General features: G+C 36.4%; 1 protein-coding gene across 25 annotated transcripts in view; it reads left to right on the forward strand.

Annotated features, from left to right (window-relative positions):
• EFCAB5 (EF-hand calcium binding domain 5) overlaps positions 1 to 22,291 on the forward strand; it is a 193,714-nt gene that overhangs the window by 111,170 nt on the left and 60,253 nt on the right. For 24 of the 25 annotated variants that reach the window (XM_058704035.1, XM_058704052.1, XM_058704040.1 and 21 more), the window contains 4 exons: positions 16,992 to 17,091; positions 18,932 to 19,768; positions 21,399 to 21,473; positions 21,573 to 21,665. In XM_058704035.1, coding sequence (XP_058560018.1) covers positions 16,992 to 17,091; positions 18,932 to 19,768; positions 21,399 to 21,473; positions 21,573 to 21,665 — 1,105 coding nt within the window. The remainder of the gene's footprint in view (positions 1 to 16,991; positions 17,092 to 18,931; positions 19,769 to 21,398; positions 21,474 to 21,572; positions 21,666 to 22,291) is intronic. The other variant, XM_058704048.1, reaches the window with a different exon arrangement.

Here is a 22,291-nt window from a genome sequence, read left to right on the forward strand (position 1 = left end):
GATTCAAATATGATTTATCTGTTACTTTCTCAAATTGCTATACAATTTTTTAGATGCTATCCTCAATTTCTATACCTTTCTTGTCACAGACTGGTACCAGCCTATAGACCATGTCTTCAATGGCACTGCCATTTTACAATGTACAACTTGTCTCTTTCCGTTCTTAAGAATGTATTTTTTTAAGATTGTTTTTGCTTACTCTCTTTGCTGCTGGCTTCCTATAGAAAATAAATTGTTGGGAATAGGAAGCTTACCACATTGTATTATGCTGCTTCTTAAAATAAGAAAAGTTTATATCAAAAAGTATTTCGGGAGACCGGCAGAAGATGGCGGCATAGGAGGACACTGGGCTCTCCGCGCGTCATGCTGATCACTTAGATTCCACCTACACCTGCCTAAATAACCCAGAAAACCGCCAGAAGACTAGCAGAATGGAGTCTCCAGAGCCAAGCACAGACGAGAGGCCCACGGAAGAGGGTAGGAAGGGCGGAGAGGCGGTGTGTGCTCCACAGATGGGCGGGAGAGAGCCAGGGTGGAGGGGCGGCCCGCTGGCCAGGCAGAGCCCCGGAGTCTGGCTTGCAAAAGCGGAGGGGCTGGATGGAGTGTGTTCCGACAGCAAGCGGGACTTGACATCTGGAAGGTTATAAGCTAACAGCTCTGCTCGGAAAGCGGGAAGGCTGGAGGACAAAGGGAGGGAGAGTTGCTAGGCGCGGGATGACAGAGCTCAGTTTGGCGGGGAACAAAGGCGCTAGCCAGCGCCATTGCCCTCGCCCATCCCCCAGCCAAAATCCCAAAGGGAACCAGTTCCTGCCAGGGAACTTGCTTGCTCCGGGCAAACACCCAACACTGTGCTTCTGCGGAGCCACCCCTCCGGCAGCGGGTCTGACTCCCTCCCGCTGCCTCAGGGCCCCTCCTGAAGTGGATCACCGAAGGAGAAGCGAGCTAAGCCTGTCCCTCCTGCCCCCGTGCACCTTGCCTACCCACCCCAGCTAATACGCCAGATCCCCAGCACCACAAGCCTGGCAGTGTGCAAGTAGCCCAGACGGGCCACCCCACCCCACAGTGAATCCCCACCTAGGAGAGGGGAAGAGAAGGCACACACCAGTCTGACTGTGGCCCCAGCGGTGGGCTGGGGGCAGACATCAGGTATGACTGTGGCCCCGCCCACCAACTCCAGTTATACATCACAGCACAGGGGAAGCGCCCAGCAGGTCCACACCACTCCAGGGACTATCCAAAATGATCAAACGGAAGAATTCCCCTCAAAAGAATCTCCAGAAATAACAACAGCTAATGAACTGATCAAAAAGGATTTAAATAATATAACAGAAAGTGAATTTAGAATAATAGTCATAAAATTAATCACTGGGCTTGAAAACAGTATAGAAAACAGCAGAGAATCTCTTGCTACAGAGATCAAGGGACTACGGAATAGTCAGGAGGAGCTGAAAAACGCTTTAAACGAGATGCAAAATAAAATGGAAACGACCACGGCTCGGATTGAAGAGGCAGAGGAGAGAATAGGTGAACTAGAAGATAAAATTATGGAAAAAGAGGAAGCTGAGAAAAAGAGAGATAAAAAAATCCAGGAGTATGAGGGGAAAATTAGAGAACTAAGTGATACCCTAAAAAGAAATAATATACGCATAATTGGTATCCCAGAGGAGGAAGAGAGAGGGAAAGGTGCTGAAGGGGTACTTGAAGAAATAATAGCTGAGAACTTCCCTGAAGTGGGGAAGGAAAAAGGCATTGAAATCCAAGAGGCACAGAGAACTCCCTTCAGACGTAACTTGAATCGATCTTCTGCACGACATATCATAGTCAAACTGGCAAAATACAAGGATAAAGAGAAAATTCTGAAAGCAGCAAGGGATAAACGTGCCCTCACATATAAAGGGAGACCTATAAGACTCGTGACTGATCTCTCTTTTGAAACTTGGCAGGCCAGAAAGGATTGGCACGAGATCTTCAATGTGTTGAACAGAAGAAATATGCAGCCGAGAATCCTTTATCCAGCAAGTCTGTCATTTAGAATAGAAGGAGAGATAAAGGTCTTCCCAAACAAACAAAAACTGAAGGAATTTGTCACCACGAAACCAGCCCTACAAGAGATCCTAAGGGGGATCCTGTGAGACAAAGTACCAGAGACATCACTACAAGCATAAAACATACAGACATCACAATGACTCTAAACCCGTATCTTTCTATAACAACACTGAATGTAAATGGATTAAATGCGCCAACCAAAAGACATAGGGTATCAGAATGGATAAAAAAACAAGACCCATCTATTTGCTGTCTACAAGAGACTCATTTTAGACCTGAGGACACCTTTGGATTGAGAGTGAGGGGATGGAGAACTATTTATCATGCTACTGGAAGCCAAAAGAAAGCTGGAGTAGCCATACTTATATCAGACAAACTAGACTTTAAATTAAAGGCTGTAACAAGAGATGAAGAAGGGCATTATATAATAATTACAGGGTCTATCCATCAGGAAGAGCTAAAAATTATAAACGTCTATGCGCCGAATACCAGAGCCCCCAAATATATAAAACAATTACTCATAAACATAAGCAACCTTATTGATAAGAATGTGGTAATTGCAGGGGACTTTAACACTCCACTTACAGAAATGGATAGATCATCTAGACACACGGTCAATAAAGAAACAAGGGCCCTGAATGATACATTGGATCAGATGGACTTGACAGATATATTTAGAACTCTGCATCCCAAAGCAACAGAATATACTTTCTTCTCGAGTGCACATGGAACATTCTCCAAGATAGATCATATACTGGGTCACAAAACAGCTCTTCATAAATATACAAGAATTGAAATTATACCATGCATACTTTCAGACCACAATGCTATGAAGCTTGAAATCAACCACAGGAAAAAGTCTGGAAAACCTCCAAAAGCATGGAGGTTAAAGAACACCCTACTAACGAATGAGTGGGTCAACCAGGCAATTAGAGAAGAAATTAAAAAATATATGGAAACAAACGAAAATGAAAATACAACAATCCAAACGCTTTGGGACGCAGCGAAGGCAGTCCTGAGAGGAAAATACATCACAATCCAGGCCTATCTCAAGAAACAAGAAAAATCCCAAATACAAAATCTAACAGCACACCTAAAGGAAATAGAAGCAGAACAGCAAAGGCAGCCTAAACCCAGCAGAAGAAGAGAAATAATAAAGATCAGAGCAGAAATAAACAATACAGAATCTAAAAAAACTGTAGAGAAGATCAACGAAACCAAGAGTTGGTTTTTTGAAAAAATAAACAAAATTGACAAACCTCTAGCCAGGCTTCTCAAAAAGAAAAGGGAGATGACCCAAATAGATACAATCATGAATGAAAATGGAATTATTACAACCAATCCCTCAGAGATACAAACAATTATCAGGGAATACTATGAAAAATTATATGCCAACAAATTGGACAACCTGGAAGAAATGGACAAATTCCTAAACACCCACACTCTTCCAAAACTCAATCAGGAGGAAATAGAAAGCTTGAACAGACCCATAACCAGTGAAGAAATTGAATCGGTTATCAAAAATCTCCCAACAAATAAGAGTCCAGGACCAGATGGCTTCCCAGGGGAGTTCTATCAGATGTTTAAAGCAGAGATAATACCTATCCTTCTCAAGCTATTCCAAGAAATAGAAAGGGAAGGAAAACTTCCAGACTCATTCTATGAAGCCAGTATTACTTTGATTCCTAAACCAGACAGAGACCCAGTAAAAAAAGAGAACTACAGGCCAATATCCCTGATGAATATGGGTGCAAAAATTCTCAATAAGATACTAGCAAATTGAATTCAACGGCATATAAACAGAATTATTCACCATGATCAAGTGGGATTCATTCCTGGGATGCAGGGCTGGTTCAACATTCGCAGATCAATCAACGTGATACATCACATTAACAAAAAAAAAGAGAAGAACCATATGATCCTGTCAATCGATGCAGAAAAGGCCTTTGACAAAATCCAGCACCCTTTCTTAATAAAAACCCTTGAGAAAGTCGGGATAGAAGGAACATACTTAAAGATCATAAAAGCCATTTATGAAAAGCCTACAGCTAACATCATCCTCAATGGGGAAAAACTGAGAGCTTTTTCCCTGAGATCAGGAACACGACAGAGATGCCCACTCTCACCGCTGTTGTTTAACATAGTGCTGGAAGTTCTAGCATCAGCAATCAGACAACAAAAGGAAATCAAAGGCATCCAAATTGGCAAAGATGAAGTCAAGCTTTCGCTTTTTGCAGATGACATGATATTATACATGGAAAATCCGATAGACTCCACCAAAAGTCTGCTAGAACTGATACATGAATTCAGCAAAGTTGCAGGATACAAAATCAATGTACAGAAATCAGTTGCATTCTTAAACACTAACAATGAAGCAACAGAAAGACAAATAAAGAAACTGATCCCATTCACAATTGCACCAAGAAGCATAAAATACCTAGGAATAAATCTAACCAAAGATGTAAAAGATCTGTATGCTGAAAACTATAGAAAGCTTATGAAGGAAATTGAAGAAGATATAAAGAAATGGAAAGACATTCCCTGCTCATGGATTGGAAGAATAAATATTGTCAAAATGTCAATACTACCCAAAGCTATCTACACATTCAATGCAATCCCAATCAAAATTGCACCAGCATTCTTCTCGAAACTAGAACAAGCCATCCTAAAATTCATATGGAACCACAAAAGGCCCCGAATAGCCAAAGTAATTTTGAAGAAGAAGACCAAAGCAGGAGGCATCACAATCCCAGACTTTAGCCTCTACTACAAAGCTGTAATCATCAAGACAGCATGGTATTGGCACAAAAGCAGACACATAGACCAATGGAATAGAATAGAAACCCCAGAACTAGACCCACAAACGTATGGCCAACTCATCTTTGACAAAGCAGGAAAGAACGTCCAATGGAAAAAAGACAGTCTCTTTAACAAATGGTGCTGGGAGAACTGGACAGCAACATGCAGAAGGTTGAAACTAGACCACTTTCTCACACCATTCACAAAAATAAACTCAAAATGGATAAAGGAGCTGAATGTGAGACAGGAAACCATCAAAACCTTAGAGGAGAAAGCAGGAAAAGACCTCTCTGACCTCAGCCGTAGCAATCTCTTACTCGACACATCCCCAAAGGCAAGGGAATTAAAAGCAAAAATGAATTACTGGGACCTTATGAAGATAAAAAGCTTCTGCACAGCAAAGGAAACAACCAACAAAACTAAAAGGCAACCAACGGAATGGGAAAAGATATTTGCAAATGACATATCGGATAAAGGGCTAGTATCCAAAATCTGTAAAGAGCTCACCAAACTCCACACCCGAAAAACAAATAACCCAGTGAAGAAATGGGTAGAAAACATGAATAGACACTTCTCTAAAGAAGACATCCGGATGGCCAACAGGCACATGAAAAGATGTTCAACGTCGTTCCTTATCAGGGAAATACAAATCAAAACCACACTAGATATCACCTCACGCCAGTCAGAGTGGCCAAAATGAACAAATCAGGAGACTATAGATGCTGGAGAGGATGTGGAGAAACGGGAACCCTCTTGCACTGTTGGTGGGAATGCAAATTGGTGCAGCCGCTCTGGAAAGCAGTGTGGAGGTTCCTCAGAAAATTAAAAATAGACCTACCCTATGACCCAGCAATAACACTGCTAGGAATTTATCCAAGGGATACAGGAGTCCTGATGCATAGGGGCACTTGTACCCCAATGTTTATAGCAGCACTCTCAACAATAGCCAAATTATGGAAAGAGCCTAAGTGTCCATCAACTGATGAATGGATAAAGAAATTGTGGTTTATATACACAATGGAATACTACGTGGCAATGAGAAAGAATGAAATATGGCCCTTTTTAGCAACGTGGATGGAACTGGAGAGTGTGATGCTAAGTGAAATAAGCCATACAGAGAAAGACAGATACCATACGGTTTCACTCTTATGTGGATCCTGAGAAACTTAACAGAAACCCATGGGGGAGGGGAAGGAAAAAAAAAAAAAAAAAAGAGGTTAGAGTGGGAGAGAGCCAAAGCATAAGAGACTGTTAAAAACTGAGAACAAACTGAGGGTTGATGGGGGGTGGGAGGGAGGGCAGGGTGGGTGATGGGTATTGAGGAGGGCACCTTTTGGGATGAGCACTGGGTGTTGTATGGAAACCAATTTGACAGTAAATTTCATATATTAAAAAATAAATAAATAAATAAATAAATAAATAAAAAAAATCTTTGAGTTAGTTTTACTTATTTAGTTCAGTAATATATTAAAAAAGTAATATATCAGTATCAAATGGAGCTTAATCTAGGGATGCAAGGTTGATTAATGGTAAAATTCAATCAAGTCAACTCACCACATTAAGAAATTAAAAAAAGAAAAGCTGTATGATCATCTGACAAAATTCAACATCTATTCATCATTTAAAAAACAAAAACAATAAATCTCTTGGCAAATAGAAATAGAATTTCTTCAACCTGATAAAGAGCATCTATACAAAAACTTACGGTTATACTTAATGGTAAAAATTTTAATGATTTCCTCCTTATATCAGGTGTCCACTTTCACCACTTTTATTTAACATTGTCCTAGAAGTAATAGCCAGTGAAATAAGGCATGAAAAGAAAAATAAAACTCCTTCAGGAATTACATAATCTTCTATGTATAAAATCCTAAGAAATCTTTGAAATAAAAATTTTTATCTTTGAAGTAAAATCTTTGAAATAAAACATTTGAAATACCCACCAGAACATATACATGATTTAGTAAGGCTTCAGGACATACAGTCAATACACAAAGATCAATTTATTTCTATATATTAGCAATGAACAATTGGAAGATGAAATTTTAAAATGCCATTTGCCTGGGGTGCCTGAGTAGCTCAGTCAGTTAAGCATCTTACTTTGACTCAGGTCATGATCTCACGAGTCATGGGTTCGAGCCCCACATCAGGCCCTGGGCTGACAGCTCAGAGCCTGGAGCCTGCTTTGGATTTTGTGTCTCCCCCTCTCCCGGCCCCTCCCCTGCTCACTCACTCTCTCTCTCAAAAATAAATACAACATTAAAATTTTTTTTAAATAGATAAAATAAAATGCCATTTGCATTAATATCACATACACGAAATAGAGATACATTGAACAAAATACTTGCAATGCCTATAGACTAAAAACTAAAAAACACCGTTGAGAGAAATTTTAAAAACCTAAAAAACAGAGAGAGCATTTCTCATTTGTCTCAAAGACTATATTCATAAATCAAAAGGCTAAATATTATTCGTTCCCAAACTGACCTATAAATTTAACACAGTTCCAACCGAAATCTCAGTGAACTTATTTGTAGAAATCAACAGGACTAGTTTTACATTTTACATTTTTTTAAATGTTTATTTATTGTTGAGAGAGAGAGTGATAGACAGAGTGTGAGTGGAGTGGGGTAGAGAGAGAGGGAGACACAGAATCCAAAGCAGGCTCCAGGCTCTGAGCTGTCTTCACAGAGCCTGACGAGGGGCTCGAACCCAGGAACCATAAGATCATGACCTGGGCCAAAGTTGGTGGGCCAAAGTTGGACACTTAACTGACTGAGCCACCCAGGAAACCCTGACAGGACTGGTTTTAAAATCTATATGGCATTTCAAAGGATGCAGAATAGCCAAAATAATTTTGAAAAAGAACAAAGTTGGAGGAGTCGCACTACCTGATTTAAGGATTTACTATATATCAACAGAAGTCAAGAACACACAGTATTGGTGTAAGGATAGACAAACAGACTAATGGAACCAGGTAGAGTCAGACATAAAACCACATGTGCACAGGCAATTGCTTTTCAACAAAAAGTGGTGCCTAGGATAATCTTTTGAAATAACGGTTCTGGAAAAACTGGCTACCAACTCTAGGGGGAAATAAAAGTACCTCAAGCTTTACCTCACACGATACAAAAAAAAAAAAAAAAAAAGCTTGAAATAAACTTTAGACCTAAATGTTTAAGGTAAAAATCAAATTTCCAGAAGAAAACATGAACCTTAAAAGAAAATTTGATAAAAAGCAATTTTAAAATTCCATTTTTGGAAAGACACTATGAAGAAAATGAAAAGGAAGCTATAGACTGGGAGAAAATATTTGCAATACATTTAATGACAAAAAATTTGAATCCAGAACCCATAAAGAACTCCTATAACTTAATGAAATAATTCAGTTAAAAATGCCATGGACATGTCAGAAGAGAAAATATATGTATGCTCAATACATGGAAATATTTCAGTGTCAGTCATCAGAGAAATGCAAATTAAAACCATGAGCTAAAAATTACACCCACTTAGAATAGCTAGAGTTAAAAAGACTGCCAGTGCCAGTACAGCATCTATTCATGATTAAAAACCTTCAACATGGAAGGTTTAGAGGAAACATACTTAATAAAGGCCATATATGAAAAACCCACAACTAATATCATACTCAATGGTGAAAAACTAAGAATTTTCTTCTAAGACTTGGAGCATAACAAGGATGTCCACTCTCACCACTTTTATTCCACATAGTATTGAAAGTCATAGCCATAGCAATCAGACAACAAAAAGAAATGAAAAGAATCCAAATTGGTAAGGAAGAAGTAAAACTTTCACTATTTGCAGATGACATGATACTCTCTATAGAAAACCCTAAAGACTCCACCAAAAAATGACTAGAACTGATAAATGAATTCAGTAAGGTAGCAGCATACAAAATCAATATGCAGAAACCCATTGCATTTCTGTACACTAATAATGAAGTAGCAGAAGAAGAAATCAAGAAAACAATCCCATTTATAATTGCACCAAAAATAATAAAATACCGAGGAACAAACTTAACCAAGTCAGTAAATAACCTATACTGTGAAAACTGTAAAACACTGATGAAGGAAAATGAAGACGATGGAAACAAATGGAAAGATATCCCATGCTTATGGACTGGAAGAACCAATATTGTTAAAATGTGCATACTACCCAAAGCAATCTACAGATTTAATGTAATCACTATCAAAAACCAACAGAATTTTTCACAGAACTAGCACAAATAATCTTAAAATTTGCATGGGACCACAGAGACCTTAAAGCCAAAGCAATCTGGAAAAAGAAGAATAAAACTGGAGGTATCACAGTCCCAAATGTCAAGATATTAATACAAAGCTATACTAATCAAAACAGTATGATACTGGCACAAATATAGACACAGAGATTAATGGAATAGAATAGAGACTCAAGAAATAGCCCCTTGTTGATATGGTAAATTAATTTTCAACAAAGGAGGCAAGAATATGTATTGGAGAAAAGATAGTCTCTTCAACAAATGGTATTGGGAAAACTGGACAGCTATAATCAGAAGAATGACACTGGATCATTTTCTTACACCATGCACAAAAATAAACTCAGAATGGACTAAACACCTAAATGTGAGACCTAAAACCAGAAAAATCCTGTAAGAGAGCACAGGCAGTTATTTCTCTGACATCAGCCATAGCAACATTTTTCTAGATATGTCTTCTGAAGCAAGGGAAACAAAACCAAAAATAAACTATTGGGACTGCATCAAAATAAAATCTTCTGCACAACAAAGGAAACAATTCACAAAACTAAAAGACAACCTACTTGAATGGGAGAAGATATTTGCAAATGACATATCCAATAAAGGGTTAGTATCCAAAATGTATTAAGAACTTTTAAAACTTAACACCCCCAAGACCAAATAATCCAATTAAAAAATGGGCAGGAGACATGAACAGACATTTCTCCAAAGAAGACATCGAGATGACCAACATACAAATGAAAAATGCTCAACATCATTCATCATCAGGGAATTGCAAATCAAAACTAAAATGAGATATCACCTCACACCTGTCAGAATGGTTAAAATCAAAAACACAAGAAACAAGTGTTAGCAAGGATGTGGAGAAAAAAGAGTGCTCAGACACTGTTGGTGGGAATGCAAACTGGTGGAAAACAGTATGGAGGTTCCTCAGAAAATTAAAAATAGAATTACCATATGATCCGGTAATTCCACTACTGGGTATTTACACAAACAACACAAAAACACTAATTCAAAATGATATATGTACCCCTATGTTTACTGTAGCATTATTTATAAGAGCCAAATTATGGAAGCAGCCCAAGTATCCATTGATAGATGAATGGATAAAGAAGAGGTGGTATATGTATACAATGGAATATTACTCAGCCATAAAAAGGAATAAAATCTTACCATTTGCAACAACATGGATCAATCAGGAGGGTATAGTGCTAAGTGAAGTAAGTCAGTCAGAGAAAGACAAATACCATATGGTCTCACTCATCTGTGGAATTTAAGAAACAAAACAAATGAACAAAGAAAAAAAAAGACAAACCAGAAAATAGACTCTTGGCTATAGAGAACAAAGTAATGGTTACCAGAGGAGAGGTGGATGGGGAGATGGGTGATATAGGTGGAGGAAATTAAGAGTCACTTATGATGAGTACTGAGTAACGTATAGAATTGTTCCATCACTCCATTGCATACCCAAAATTAATATAACACTGTATGTTAACTATACTGGAATTAAAAAAAAAAAACAAGACTGACAATGCCAAATATTGGCAAAGATATGAAGCAACTAGAATTCTCATATATTGCTGATAGGAATGGAACAAACACTTTGGAAAACATTTTGGCAGTTTCTTAAAAAGTTAAACATATAAGGATACCTGGGTGGCTCAGTTTGTTACAGCTTGGACTTTGACTCAGGTCATGATCTCATAGTTCGTGGGTTTGAGCCCATGTCCAGCTCTGTGCAGACAGTGAAGAGCCTGCTTGGGACTCTCTCTCTCTCTCTCTCTCTCTCTCTGCCCCTCTGCAACTCTCTCTCTCTCTCTCTCTCAAAATAAATAACTTTAAAAAATTTTAATAGAGAAAAAGTAAACATATATTTACCATATGAGCCAGCAACCAGCAATTCCACTCCTAGCTATTTACCAAGAAGAAATGAAATAAAATTAGAAAAAATGAAAAATATGAATATTCAAAGACTTGTTTGCCAATGCTCTTAGCGTAATTCACACCTCCAAACTGGAAACAACCCAAGTGTCCATCAACTTGTGGATAAACACATTGTATTATATCCTTACAATGGAATACTACTTTGTGATAAAAGGAGATGAAGTACTGATACACACAATAACATTGATGCATTTCAAAAATATTATACTAAGTGAAAGAAAGAAGACATAAAAGAATGCATACTACATGATTTCGTTTATATGAAAATCTAGAAAAAGGAAAACTGATCTATAGCAGTAGAAAGCAGAATGATAGTTTTCTGGGGCCATGAGTACAAAGGGGCACAAGGGAACTTTTTGATTTAATGAAAAAATCTATATCTTCATTTTGGTGGTAGTCATGTGGGTGTATACACTGTCACAAGTCATTGAACTCTACGCTAAAAATTGGCTCATTTTATTGGATGTAAATTATACTTCTTTGAGGTTGATAAAAAAACAAGAATGCTCATAGTATTATTTATAATAGTAAAAAACTAAAAATAGTACAAATGTTTATCAATAATGGTATGATTAAATAAATCTTTATATATTAATTAATATATATTAATAAATCTATATATATTAAAGATTTTAATAATAAATCTTTATATATTAGTGGATTATTATGTAGCAATGAAAAAAATTACAGAAAAATTAAACATGAATAAAATTTATGGATATAATATTGAACAAAAAAGGTACAAAAGGGTATATACTATATAATTTCATTTATATGAAATACAAAAATAAGCAAACTAATCTATAGTGAAAACATCATAATAATAATTACCTTTGGAGGAATTATTGACTAAGAGATGCCATGAAGGAGCCTTCGGGCAATTATGAAAATGTTCTATATCTTTATCTGAGTGGTACTTATATAGAGTATACAGTATAGTATAGGTAAACATTCGCTGAAATAAACATTTGGTATTTGCACACCTTGTTACGTATTTATTATTCCTCAATGAAAAAATATTTTTAAATTGTCACTGTGGTTGCTTGGGATGAAGTGTCTTTTGAAGGAAGGGCTTTAAGAGACCAAGTGGCTGTTGCATTTGACCATAATTACAGTAAGTGTTGACTACAAGGGCTGTCAGTGGATGGGCTTCATTTCATTACATTGGAGATATTGTAGAAAGTAAAAGACAAGCTCAGGGCTTTAAATTCTCAGCTCAAGTTGCAGTCAGAAAACGATAAAATTTTCATAATGGCTCTGAAGGAATCTCTATTTCTTTTATTTTTAGGGCAGATATGGATGAAAAATCAGCCTCTAAATTTAATGTAACAGGATTAAAATGCAAGTTGAATTCACAGAGTTGTCAAGTCTCTTATAGGAAAGTCAGCATGCTGCTTGGAAAATAGAGGGACCTTGAGACTTGGAATGTTTACGTTTGGATGGAAGCTAAGACTTGAAGTACAAATCTCTCTAAGCCTTCCTTGGCAGCAGAAGCAATCCCTTCTCTCCTGTTTGAGAATATTAGCTTTTCTTTCCTTAGAGCCCCCATAATAACTTCACTTAAGGCACTTAGCTTGCAGGGGGATGTCTATTTTCCTTAAGGCCCACCTGTCCAACATTCATTGCCATTAGACCCAAAGTTGGAGTCAGATCTCAGCATGTCCCAACAGGACTAGTCAAATCTGTACTGAGGGTGATTGTTGGTACTCTAAGGGAATAGTAAGTTTTTACTAATTCATAGCAGCAAAAACCTAGAGAATATGTGTGGGGATTGATTATAAAACTTTTAGACTAGGAAGGATAGATATAAGTTTGGATTGGCTCAAACTTGTCAATATTGTTATACTTAGAAAATTTACTTAGCAATAATATTTTGAGTATCTGTGAATGGTTTTAACAGTTTTCTTGGTAGGTAAATTGAAACCTTGACTCAAATATGGCTTATGTTCAATGAGATTGAGATGCCAGAGTCTTCTTGGAATACTATAGAGGAAGAAATCCAAAAGCTTATAAGGTTGTTAAAGTTGATTTCTCTTATGTAGCCTGCCCATTATGCACCTTTACCATATCCCCCCAGAGGGCACAGATGACACTTTCTTGAGAAGTACATTAATGAGGGGAAGACTAGTATCTCCAAAAAAATCTCTTTGGTAGCTGTCCTCTGTAGGCTGAAGTTGATGGTAGTAGATAGTGCCATTGAAATTATGGGATTCCAGAATGATAGAAGACATGGTATTTAACTGCCAGAGACAAGATCTACTGGTCAAAGTCAGTGCTCATAGATATCATAGATAAATGGCATTTTAACTCAATGCCCAATGTCAAGGTCCATATTATAATGAATTCATTTTGTCTGGGACTTACACTGTGGTTATTTACCTACTTACTGAATGTATAATTGGAATTACCACAATGAACAATAAGAATTAAAGTAGCCATCTGAAAAGTTTGACCAGTTTCCTTAGAGTTACATAGATAAGATGTCTATTAAATTATTACTAGAGTTATTCACAGAAAAGCTCTAACTATGAGGCTAAAAACATGAGTTGAGACACCTCAAGGGAGAATCTTGGCTTCTCATCCACTTTCCAGACTTAAGCCAATTTATACACCCAGAATTCTTTGATTGAACAGGAGTCTGGCTCTCTTGAGAAAGAATCCTACAAGACTGCCTCAAACATATACTGTAGATCTTACTGCAAGCATTCCTCAAAATACCTGTAGCCATTTACTAGGGTGATATACATTGGAAAAAGGAAAATATCCCAGACTTTCAGAGATTACCAGACACTGACTGCAAGTTAATACTAATTCCTAAGATCTCAAAATCCCCCAGTGGACCACTGGTTAAAATTAGAGCTTATAGGTGTCAAGTGATAAATGCTCTTTTGGTCCCCCAATTAATCTTTGGATTTAGCTCTGTTTGTTTCTGGTTCCTGAATGTATAATTAGAATAGACATACTCAGCGACTAGCAGCATCCTCACAAATTAGGGACTAAAGGATGTCATGGTAGGAAGGACCACATAGAAACTCCTGAATTTTCTCAGTCTGCCAGAATGGTAAAAATAAACAAAAATAACAAAAACAAAATCATTCCACAGAAATTAGATATAAAAACACACGAATGAAGGTTCAGAAGAAGTAACCCTATCACATTCTTGTCTAATTCTCCTGTTTTGCCTATGCAGAAGATAGATCTTAAAGAATGTTTGTAGACTATTACAACTCCATTTGCAGTTGTTATCCACTGTGTGGAATCTTTATTGAACCAAACTGACACAACCTCCTCATTTACAACTATTGGTTTGTCAAATACTATTCTCTCTAGAGCAGTTTACAAGGACCAACAGATGTTTGATTTAACCTGTCAGCACTATACTTTTACTGCCTTGCCAGAGCAATAAGCAGCCCTCTTTCTTTCTATTAAAATCTATTATGCAGACATTTCACAGAATGTCAGATCTACTAACCACGATGATTTCCATCATGGTGATTGGATCTGCTGAGCATGATGCTTTAGATGCTTTGGTAAAACCCATATGTGTCAGAGGGTGAGAGATAAAAACCATACAAATTCAGGGTTTACTACCATGGCAATATTTTTAGCATATCCTGAAACATGACAGGATATCTCAAATATGAAGCAAATATGTCGTCTGCCACTAAAAAAGAGGAACAATGCTTATTGGACCTTTTTACATTTTAGGAACAACCTTTACTCTTATATTCTGTTGTTACACATTAAATGAGCTGTTAGCTACTAAAGTCCTAGAGAAAGAAAAGGCTTTGTAGGTTTTGTACTCTACAGTGCAAAAACTCTTCTTTACTTTATACCTTAACACCTAGATCATCCTACAGTATTTGAAGTGTATGGGGCAAATTGGAATGTTATGGCAAGTTGCAATAGAAGAATTACAGTGTAGATTACTTGAGTTTTGGAGCAAAATTATACCCTCTACTAATGTTAACTATTCTCCTTTGAGAAACAGCTCCTGGTGTGATTATACTGTGATAAAACCATATGCTTATTATTTGTATACTTTTCTGTATGTATGTTGTACTATAAAAAAAGGTTTACTTTTTAAAAGCTATATGGAAATTAAGGTCCAAATATAGCAAAAACAATTATAAAAAGAAGAGCAAGCTGGGGAGGATTTCCCGGGTTTTTCAAAATAAAGCTGTATTTACAGAATATTGGACCTGACATTAGATTTATGAGTATGTGAGAATTTAGCATATGACATAGGTAGCAATAGATATCAGTAAGAAGAGCCTAATCAACAAATGCTAAGTTGGAATAACTGGGAAAAAAGTTAAAATTAGATTTGAGCCTCCATAATGAGGAAAAATAGGTCCTATCTAATCAAAGACCTAGATATGGAAAACAAAATTATAAACATTTTATTTTATTTTATTTATTTTTTTTATTTTTGGGACAGACAGAGACAGAGCATGAATGGGGGAGGGGCAGAGAGAGAGGGAGACACAGAATCGGAAACAGGCTCCAGGCTCCGAGCCATCAGCCCAGAGCCCGACGCGGGGCTCGAACTCACGGACCGCGAGATCGTGACCTGGCTGAAGTCGGACGCTTAACCGACTGCGCCACCCAGGCGCCCCAAAATTATAAACATTTTAGAAGCCCATACAAAGTATAGAGCATGCCTTTAAACCTCAGGTAGGTAATATTCTTAAAGAATACCTCTAGTAAGCACAAATCATAAAAGAAATAATCAATATATTTGACTTCCTCAAAATTAAAAACTATGATATGACTAAACTCACCAAAAGTTAAATTAAAAAATAAGAGATAAACTGGGAAAGGGTATTTGCTATATAGATCACAGAATGATCATTGTCAAAAATTTACAAATTAGTAAGAAATAGGCAACTCTTTCTAACTGAAGAAAGGAAAAGGACGTAAAAAAGCCATTCATAGATGAGGGAATGCAAATACATAGTAAACAAATGAAAATATTTAATGTCACTAAGAATCAGGGAAATGCAAATTAAAATAGCTAGATACCATTTTTTATCCATCAGATTGAAAAAAAATTGTAACCTTTAACAATATCTAGTATTGGCATGGATATGGAGAAATGACATTCTTATTCAGTAATGGTGAGAAGTAAATTGGTATAGGTGTTTTGTTGAACATTTAGCAATAACTACTAATGATGAAAATGCACATAGTATACAATCCATTAATTACACTTTTAATTATTCCCTTAAGGAAATGTTTACAGGTGTACTCAAGGAGATGTGTATAAGGAAATCCATTGCAGCATTATTTGAGTATCAAAACACTGGAAATGATTGAAATGCCAATCAGTAAAGGGACTTAAAAAAATTACAGTGTTTTCATATTATAGAATAGAAAACAGCAGCTAAAAGGAATAAAGTATATTTCTTTACATACATGAATTGATCTCAATGTTGAGTAAGTAAAAGCAATTTTAAGAAGTACACATGTTTTATGATGTCAACAATATATTTTAAAGTACATAAACAAAATGTTGATAATCATCATTTCTGGGTGTTGGGAACACAAGTGTTAGTTTTATCATTTTCTCTATTTTTCTATAATTAAAATGTTTCTCAAAATAAAAACAATGCGAAAAATGGAACAAGTAGGGAGCAGTTAATTGTTTCAAGTGTCATACTCAGATCAAATTAGATAAGAACTGAGCATTGTACATTGGATTTAACAATTAAGTCAGTAACTATTTGTTAAGCGTATATTTAAGTGCAAGGTATTTTGACATGTCACAGGATGGGGAAGTAGAATATAAGCCTGAAGACAAGGTATAACTTTCCTGACTTTGACTCCTCAGCTTTTATTTACGTAATGATGGTAGTAGTGGTGATGATAAAAGCTTCAATATGCCATATTACATTTACACAAAAATCTCAAATTTTCTGTGACAACTAATTGCAAACTTTCTGCTTAGGTAGGGTTTTTGGGTCGGCAGAGGACATTGGCCTTGCTGGAAACATTCTATGACCAAAGTTCGAAAATGCTCAGAAGTTTGCTGCGAAACCCAAGACAATGTAAGTGCCACTCAAAGGGAGTGTGCTCAAGCTGGAATGATGTAATACACCGGCATAATAAAAGCCATTCTATTCCCATGGAATCCCTTCACATGACATCTCCCTTAGATCATGATAGCTATATCTAACTGTTCATTCCCCACACAATTCACTCATCACAACTAGATGTATTTTTCACTATAGTGTGATACTAAAGTTGTCAAGTTAGAACTCAATTTTAAGTTCATTCAAATGAAGAGGTGCTTGAGTGATAATCTGAATATTTTGGAAATTAAGTTGGTAATGGTAATTCTAGTTTTAATATCTAACTTAGAATTCTAACATTTCTAGGTTTTCTTCTCCCAAGCGTTTTTACTTGTATGCCTTTATTGAAATAATACAGTAAAATGTTTTTTATGTTACTACCAAAACAAATAGAATTATGGGTTTTATTTTTATTTTTTAAAGAAAAAAGGCTCTAAATTGATGGGTTTTCCAAAGAATGTCAATATTTTAGTTCTATGTAAAACTAGTTGGATACTTAAAAATCTATGGGTGATATAGAGTAATCCTGAAAACTGTGGGAATCACACTTTTACAGCGTGGCTACTAAATGTTTTGGGTGAGAAAGGAACAGTTTTGTGTCATGAATCCCACTACAGAGAGTGGTCCTGGACACCAGGTTTGTTTTGTTGTTGTTGTTGTTGTTGGTGGTGGTGGTGGTGGTGGTGGTGTTTAAGTGGAGTTCTGATGAATGCTATCTAATCTTTCCCTAGATTTATGAAACAGGTGTTCATATAAGTTGAGGAGGAAAAGAATTAAGGAATGAAAAAGAAAGAAAGGTGGAGAATAAGAAAGGGGGGAAATTAATATTGGGAAAACATAGTCCAGGGAATGATAGTCATGGATAGAGACTTGCCTTATTTTGATATTGCAGATATTGAAAAGGTATTTGAGGTGGAAGACATGTGTCCTCCCCCTAATCCCTATGCTGTGCTTATTGTGGGAGGACCAAGAGTAGATAAATTCTTTTTTAATTTTTATTAAAATTTAGTTAACAAGCAGTGTAATATTGGTTTCATCACTTGCATACACCGTGCACTCCTTAACACCCATCACCCATCTAGCCCATCCCCTGCCTTCCATCAACAAACCCTCAGTTTGTTCTCTATAGTTAAGAGTCTCCTGTGATTTGTTTCCCTCTTTTCTTTTCTTTCCCCCTCTTCCCATGTGTTCATCTGTTTTGTTTCTTAAATTCCCCATATGAATGAAATCATGTAATATTTGTCTTTATCTGGGTGACTTATTTTGCTTAGCATAATACATTCTAGCTCCATCCATGTCATTGCAAATAGCAAGATTTCGTCCTTTTTGATGGCTGAGTAATATTCCATTGTAAATATACCACATCTTCTTTATCCATTCATCAGTCAATGGACATTTGGGCTCTTTTCATAGTTTGGCTATTGTTGATAATGCTGCTATAAACATTGGTGTGTGTGTACCCCTTCAAATCTGGATAAATTCTATTTGTTTTGGCAGTTTTAAGCAACTCTGCAAGTAGAAAAAGAAGAATCATGTTCATTTCCAAAGCCACACCTTTTAGGAAGAGATGATTTCTAACTTACAGTAGTGAGCATCTTTTATGTTCCTTTGAATATCTTTTTGCCTCTTGTGTTGGAGGGAAAGCTGTTATTTATTTAAATATTGTTTTAAATGTTATAATTTAAATTATGTTTAAATTTGTTATAATTACTATGTTATAATTACTGTGATCAATGCTGTTTTGCATGAATTTACTGGCTCTGATTCTGCATTATAAGATCAATTGTTTAAGTAAATATTTTGTTTTCTGCATTAGGGCCATTCATTGAATTTGAAGAGATAGACTTGCCTGAGTTCTGGGGAGACATGGATAATCAGAAACATATTTATGAAGACTTTGACAAAGTGCTCTTAGAGATAAATGCATTACTTTCTGAAAAACATGCTAGCAAAACCCAAAGCAAATTGTTAGAAACTCCAGAAGATCAACATAAACATGATGAATATACAGAATCAACACCACCAGAACAACAGAGAGGGACGACAGCAGAACAAGAACCAAACAGAATTTCAACCAAAGAACAAGAACAAGACAAAGAGTCTACTGGAAAAAAAGAACTATACAGAGAAATAGTAACAAAACAAACCCACACAGGGTCAACTCCAGAACAAGGATCAAGTAGAGAGTTAATAACAGAACAAAGACGACATAGTGATTCAGTAACAGAACAAGGACCACCACAAAGAGTATCATCTTCAAAACAAGGAGTCCACATGGAATCAACTGCAGAACAAGGACGCCACAGAGAATCAATAGCAGCACAAGGACCACACAGAGGGTCAATCTCAGAACAAGAATCACACAGAGAGTCAGTAACAGAACAAGAACCACACAAAGGGTCACGTGCGGAACAAGAACCATCTGGAGAGATAATTCCAGAAAAACAACAGGACATAGATTCAACTTTACAGTCAGGAAGAGGTAGTATCTTCAGAGAAAGTAGAAAAACTAGGGAGTCTGCTTCCTTTGAACATACTGAAATCCTCCCACAGGAAAAGAGGACTCAGGAGCAAATATATGAAGAGGAACTATTTGTGAGTCCTGAACTGCAAGAGGAGGTTCCAATATCAAGAAGAAAATATCATCTTTCAGGTAGCAATGCAGTTTTTCTATGACATTGGCTCCCTGTTTTGTGGAATGATTGTTAAAGTCTTTTCAGAAAATAATCATTTCAATTAGCATTTTTTCTGGCATATCAGATCAATCAAACCTTAGACATATTTGGCTACTGAATATGCATCTAGGCCTTGAACAATCAATTAAATGCAAACCAGAATGTTTCTGTTGTCAATTTACTTAGAATTCCTTTTGCACAGGAAGCCCATTCATAAAGAAGTAATCTGGTGATGTTACATATAGAAAGCTTCACTGGACTCCTGAAAAATGTAGCGTGTAATATTAGAAGCCACTTTTAAAAATGTATTTTATTTCTTTTTTAAAATTTTTTTCTAGAGAGAAAGTGTGTGTGAGCAGGGGAGAGGGGAAGAAGGAGAGAGAGAATTCCAAGCAGGCTCCATGCTCAGTGCAGAGCTCAACACAGGGCTCCATCCTATGACCCTGGGATCATGACCCAAGCAGAAATCAAGAGAAGAATCAGACACTCAACCAACTGAGCCACCTAGACACCCCTAAAATTTTTTTTGTTTCGACTATAAAATGGGTCTTGCTTTTTTCAGTTATATAAAATATATGTTCTAGAAACATTTCTGAAGGTTACATTGAAGACAGAAAGCACCCTGCATTTCAAATATTTATTCTGCAAAAGACTTTTCCTCTGAATTACCTATTCCAATGTATGCCTTTTTTTTTTTAAATCTAACTTAGAGAGCCAAACTCAGTACCGCTTAAGACCTCAGTTAGGCATGAATATTTTTAAAGTTCTACTCTTTAATTTTAAAGTCCCACGGTCCCAAAGAAAATCCTTATTTAAAACTCCTAAGAAATGAGTAACCTGTGTTGTAGTTTCTACATTATCATTAACTAATTTGAAATCTCTCATTTTTTCAGCATGATGTTTATTTCTTCACAAAAAGGACCACTAATTTCTGGCTCTCCTTGTGTAGAAGGGATGCAGCTAGAAAAATTGTGAAGTTACTATTCAATTAGATGTTATTGGTGATGACTTGATTTTGACTATGTGTAGCAGTGATTCAAAATGACAGTGTCTAAAAAAAACATAAAAATAAAACAAAATAGCAATGTATAAACAACATAGAAGTTTCTCTCCTTCTGATATAAAAGTCATGTGACAGCTCAGTCTCATGAAATCAGCAATGGCTCAAGTCCTATCTTGTGTCTCCCCTAACCACATAGTCCAGGATGGCTCACTAACATATCCACATTCTGACCAGAAGGTAAGGAGAAAGAAGAAGGGATAGGCATTACATCACTTGCTTACACATGACACTGGTCAGAATTTAGGCATTTGATGACACCTAGCTGTGACAGAGACTAGGAAATGTAGCCCTCATATTGAGTGGCCAGATTTGGGTACCAGGAATAGCTTTTGTCATAGAGCTGTATGGTTCAGTGTGATATAACATATGTGGGAAATTATCTGATAGAAAGTTTTTAGTGTTCTGTATGCAAAGCATTTTTCTCATTTATTAACTTAGGAATTTATCATAGAATATATAATGTCCAATTCGAAGGCCTTTTATTTTTTTTTCAAGTTTTTATTTAAATTCCAGTTCATTGTGGTACTTTCTCTTATACCTTTTAGAAACTACAAAAAAGGAAGTTCAGAAAGATCCATCTTGTGAAAAGTCCCAAAAAATAGAAGGAAAGTCATGGTCAGGTGACTCCTCATTTAATCCTCCTTTCATTTATACTCTAGAACAAAAACATTATGAAAGTGAAATTAAATTGTCCATGTTATGGAATGTATATTTTTTAGGTGAACTTTTGACATGTAACTGGAATATGGATTATATCAAATGCGAAGAAGAAGAACAAGCAAACTTACTCTACAGTAGCTCCAGGTTCACAGGTACATGTCAGCAACCAAATTAGGAAGGATAGATGGCAGTCCAGTTGATGAATTTAATTTACTGTGGCACCCCATGAACTTAGCCAAGACACAATGGCAGGATGATCCTTGCATTATTTTGTCACTGAATTGATGGATCTAAATATATACAAGGTGGATGTTTTTGGTGGTAGTGTACATGTAGGCATGTGCTATTGATGAATGCTTTTCTGCCTTAAGTCATATGCATTAGTATATAATTTGTTTTGACCATTACATGGCCCTACAACTTCTTTGAAGCTATGATACAGGTGTACAAAAGGAATCAGATATTGGATATTAGAACTCAGTGGAAATCATTCCAGCTATTCCTCTCCCTTGTAGTCCCATAACTCAACATGTCAGACAGGTGAGAATATGTCATGTTTTTGAAGACTTATAAAGAAAGATCTACTCAACAACAGAGAGAGCAAAGACTAACTTTTAGTTCTCAAATAAACCATGTATTAAACAATGATTTTTCCAACCAGTACTCATATTACTATAATGCTATTTTATCATTTTATCTTTCATCAACAAGCAGTATATTTGATTACTAATCATATTAAGATTGTTTTCTTCCTATCAGCAAATTTTTTCTCATTTAA

Source organism: Neofelis nebulosa, chromosome 16 (assembly GCF_028018385.1).
Source record: "Neofelis nebulosa isolate mNeoNeb1 chromosome 16, mNeoNeb1.pri, whole genome shotgun sequence".
In the NCBI taxonomy this organism is placed as follows: Eukaryota; Metazoa; Chordata; class Mammalia; order Carnivora; family Felidae; genus Neofelis; species Neofelis nebulosa.